The 5,000-nt window shown below is 43.8% G+C and overlaps 1 protein-coding gene across 1 annotated transcript in view; it reads right to left on the bottom strand.

The window, feature by feature from the left end:
- Positions 1–5,000, bottom strand: part of RUNX2 (RUNX family transcription factor 2) — a 287,535-nt gene that overhangs the window by 127,164 nt on the left and 155,371 nt on the right. The window contains exon 3 of the mRNA XM_053709598.1: positions 1,620–1,894. Within this exon, the coding sequence (XP_053565573.1) occupies positions 1,620–1,894 (275 nt within the window). The remainder of the gene's footprint in view (positions 1–1,619; positions 1,895–5,000) is intronic.

The following is a 5,000-nucleotide window of genomic DNA, read 5'->3' as shown; positions in this document are numbered from 1 at the left end:
TCTTATATACACGTGCATACCATAAATCCCATATACACTTGTATACCATACATCGCATATACACTTGTATATCATAGATCCCATGTACACTTGTATACCATACATCCTATATACACGTGTATAACATACATCACATATATACTTGTATACCATACATCCCATATACACTTGTATATCATACATCCCATATATACTTGTATACCATAAATCCTATATACACTTGTATACCATAGATTGCATATGCACTTGTATACCATAGATTGCATATGCACTTGTATATCATACATCTCATATATACTTGTATACCATACATCCCATATACACTTGTATATCATACATCCTATATACACTTGTATACCATACATCCCATATACAGTTGTATACCATATATCCCATATACACTTGTATACAATACATCCCATATACACTTGTATACCATACATCCCATATACACTTGTATACCATATATCCCATATACACTTGTATACCATACATCCCATATACACTTGTATATCATGCATCCTATATACACTTGTATACCATATATCCCATATACACTTGTATACCATACATCCCATATACACTTGTAAATCATACATCCTATATACACTTGTATTTAACACATCCCCTATACACTTGTGTATCATACATCCTATATACACTTGTATATCATACATCCTATATACACTTGTATACCATACATCCTATATACACTTGTATACCATACATCCCATATACACTTGTATATCATACATCCCATATACACTTGTATATCATACATCCTATATACACTTGTATACCATACATCCCATATACACTTGTATATTATATATCCTATATACACTTGTATACCATACATCCCATATACACTTGTATATCATACATCCCATATACACTTGTATATCATACATCCTATATACACTTGTATACTATACATCCCATATACACTTGTATACCATACATCCCATATACACTTGTATACCATACATCCCATATACACTTGTATACCATACATCATATATACACTTGTATACCATACATCCTATATACACTTGTATACCATACATCCTATATACACTTGTATATCATACATCCCATATATACTTGTATACCATAAATCCTATATACACTTGTATACCATAGATTGCATATGCACTTGTATACCATAGATTGCATATGCACTTGTATACAATACATCCTATATACACTTGTATACAATACATCCTATATACACTTGTATACCATACATCCTATATACACTTGTATACCATACATCATATATACACTTGTATACCATACATCATATATACACTTGTATACCATACATCCTATATACACTTGTATACCATACATCCTATATACACTTGTATACCATACATCCTATATACACTTGTATACCATACATCCCATATACACTTGTATACCATACATCCCATATACACTTGTATACCATACATCATATATACACTTGTATACCATACATCCTATATACACTTGTATACCATACATCCTATATACACTTGTATACCATACATCCCATATAATAAGTGCCCATGCTGCCCTATTGCTTTGCTCCATACTTTGCCACACAATACCAAGCGATGCCCCCAAGCACTTACCTTGAAAGCCACGGGTAGGGTCTTGTTGCACCGCCAGTGAGAGGGCAGCACTGAGCACAGGAAGTTAGGGCTGTCCGTGCGGACTAGCTCCGCCGGGTGGTCGGCGATGATCTCCACCATGGTGCGGTTATCGTGCGCCCGCAGCCTGGGCACCGCAGCCGCCTCTTGCTGCTGGGGCTGCTGTTGCTGCGGGGCGGCCACCGGGCTCACGTCGCTCATCTTGCCGGGCTGCAAGCTGCTGGAGGGCGGGCTGAACCTCCGGCTGGTGCTGGGATCTACGGGAAAGCGCATCACAACAGCCAGGGGTTATTGGCAATGCTGGGGGAGGGAGGAAAGTGCAAAATAGGGCGATGTACACCCAAAGGTTAGTAACAAATGTAAAGTTCTAATAAAGTGGTGCCAAAAAGTGCACCAAAAAGGAGTCCGGGCTGAGTTAGAAGTGCCAAGCGTCTGTTTCTGGTGGTGAGCTCGGTTTATGGCTCATTAGCGGTATATGCAGGTATCCTAGATGATGCGGGACATCGGTCACTTTACAGAGTATCTCTGTGCTGCTTATTGGGGCTGAGGAAGGTCCTGGTGTGGGGCTGAGGAAGGTCCTGGTGGGTCGTTAATACATCCGGAGGCTGTTTGCCTGGCTGTAGGGAGAGTGTGACGGTTCCGCTGCTGCTCCTCTGTGCTACAGGCAGCGAGTGCTTGGGATGCAGAGTTTACAGTGTGCGCCCTCCTGGCTCAGGGCGGAGTGCAGCGTGAGACGGGGTCTCCAGGGTACCGGATCCAGTTATCAGACAGCGCCTGAAGAGCTCATACACTGTAGTGCGTGACTGAGGAGCTAACGGGGTCACATCAGCCTAGTGTAACGGTAAGTAGCCCGGGCAGTCTGAGGGCAGGATAGGGCTCTACACACTAATGTGCAGGTGCGGTCTCTCTGAAGTTACTCCCTATAGTATCACATCTGTCTGTCTCTCTGTGAGTTCAGGATACGATGGTCGTTACGTCTCTGTATAGTCAGGATGCAGTCTCTGAGCTGTCACTCTATATAGTAAGGATGCAGTCTCTGAGCTGTCACTCTGTATAGTAAGGATGCAGTCTCTGAGCTGTCACTGTGTATAGTAAGGATGCAGTCTCCGAGCTGTCACTCTGTATAGTAAGGATGCAGTCTCTGAGCTGTCACTCTGTATAGTAAGGATGCAGTCTCCGAGCTGTCACTCTGTATAGTAAGGATGCAGTCTCTGAGCTGTCACTCTGTATAGTAAGGATGCAGTCTCTGAGCTGTCACTCTGTATAGTAAGGATGCAGTCTCTTAGCTGTCACTCTGTACAGTAATGATGCAGTCTCTTAGCTGTCACTCTGTATAGTAAGGATGCAGTCTCTTAGCTGTCACTCTGTATAGTAAGGATGCAGTCTCCGAGCTGTCACTCTGTATAGTAAGGATGCAGTCTCTGAGCTGTCACTCTGTATAGTAAGGATGCAGTCTCCGAGCTGTCACTCTGTATAGTCAGGATGCAGTCTCTGATCTGTCACTCTGTATAGTAAGGATGCAGTCTCTGAGCTGTCACTGTGTATAGTAAGGATGCAGTCTCTGATCTGTCACTCTGTATAGTAAGGATGCAGTCTCCGAGCTGTCACTCTGTATAGTAAGGATGCAGTCTCTTAGTTGTCACTCTGTATAGTAAGGATGCAGTCTCTTAGTTGTCACTCTGTATAGTAAGGATGCAGTCTCTTAGCTGTCACTCTTTATAGTAAGGATGCAGTCTCTTAGCTGTCACTCTGTATAGTAATGATGCAGTCTCTTAGTTGTCAGTCTGTATAGTAAGGATGCAGTCTCTTAGCTGTCACTCTGTATAGTAAGGATGCAGTCTCTTAGCTGTCACTCTGTATAGTAAGGATGCAGTCTCTTAGCTGTCACTCTGTATAATAAGGATGCAGTCTCTTAGCTGTCACTGTGTATAGTAGGGATGCAGTCTCTTAGCTGTCACTCTGTATAGTAATGATGCAGTCTCTTAGTTGTCACTCTGTATAGTAATGATGCAGTCTCTTAGCTGTCACTCTGTATAGTAATGATGCAGTCTCTTAGCTGTCACTCTGTATAGTAAGGATGCAGTCTCTTAGCTGTCACTCTGTATAGTAATGATGCAGTCTCTTAGCTGTCACTGTGTATAGTCAGGATACAGTCTCTGTCTCTCTATTGCACGTTGAGTTATTTCTTTGTACAGTCAGGATACGGTCTCAGCTGTCTCCGTATTAGGATGGGGTATCAGTCCGTCTCTGTTGTGCGCTTTTGTAGTCTCTTGCCTCAGTGAGTTATCTGTACCACTATTAGCCCAGTGCTACTCCCGTGTAGAGTCCATTAGCAGTAGCGGTACCAGCTGGGGCTATTGTCAGTGAGTTATCTGTACCGCTATTAGCCCAGTGCTACTCCCGTGTAGAGTCCGTTAGCAGTAGCGGTACCAGCTGGGGCTATTGTCAGTGAGTTATCTGTACCGCTATTAGCCCAGTGCTACTCCCGTGTAGAGTCCGTTAGCAGTAGCGGTACCAGCTGGGGCTATTGTCAGTAAGTTATCTGTAGTAGTCAGTTCAGCACTGTGTAAGAGCTCCGGGATGTGCTGCCGTGGGTGCCCCGGGTTTCCCGCACCACTGCAGAGCAACAGATGGCTGCGCTACAGTTGTTAGCTGTTGTCTCTGGCTGCTACGGGGCAGCTCCTCCTCGGATATCTAAATACGTGTGTGCTGCTCCTCAGTACACAGCTGCTGCTCTTCCCCGTTACTGGGCTGCTGCTGTTCCTGGCAGGGGGGTCCCGTATCGGCACAAACCTCAGTATCTCGGACGGGAAGAGGAGGCAGCGCCGCAGCCCCAGCACCTTATTACTTCATCATCCAGGTGACCCCACCGCTGGATTCCTCCGCTCTGTAAAACTCCCTCCCAGAGAACGAAGGAGCCAATTGGTGTTTCACTAAAGTCCTGATTTAAAAAATCTTCTTTTATCTTTTTTTTACTAAGCTGCAGATAAATACAGATTTCTTTTTTCTTCCTGAGGCTTGAAGAGATTTCCTAGTTCAGGGTGGAGGGGGAAAGGCTGCGGTTGGGAGATGGGAAAAGCCACTGTTTTGTCCTGAAATGTGTATTTTTTTTCCTTTTGGAGGATGGGATTTGTAATGATTAGGTTTTTGTGGTTTATATAGCAGAGTCCTCAGCAGCCAGCGGTCTTTTATGCATACGAGGCTCAGAAACACGTGGTGTGTCCTGAAAAGTCATCATCATCTACTGCTGCAAAGTCATTAGCATTTCCCACTCATCAAAACAGGAGTATACAAATTACAGTTGTGTCATCAGCCGAGCTCACCACCAGAACCACATGACAAGGCACATACCCCCTACTCCAA

The sequence above is a fragment of the Bombina bombina genome, chromosome 4 (genome assembly GCF_027579735.1).
Source record: "Bombina bombina isolate aBomBom1 chromosome 4, aBomBom1.pri, whole genome shotgun sequence".
NCBI lineage: Eukaryota > Metazoa > Chordata > Amphibia > Anura > Bombinatoridae > Bombina > Bombina bombina.
The sequence above is the reverse complement of the archived record's forward strand: the minus strand, read 5'-3'. Positions and strand labels throughout refer to the sequence as shown.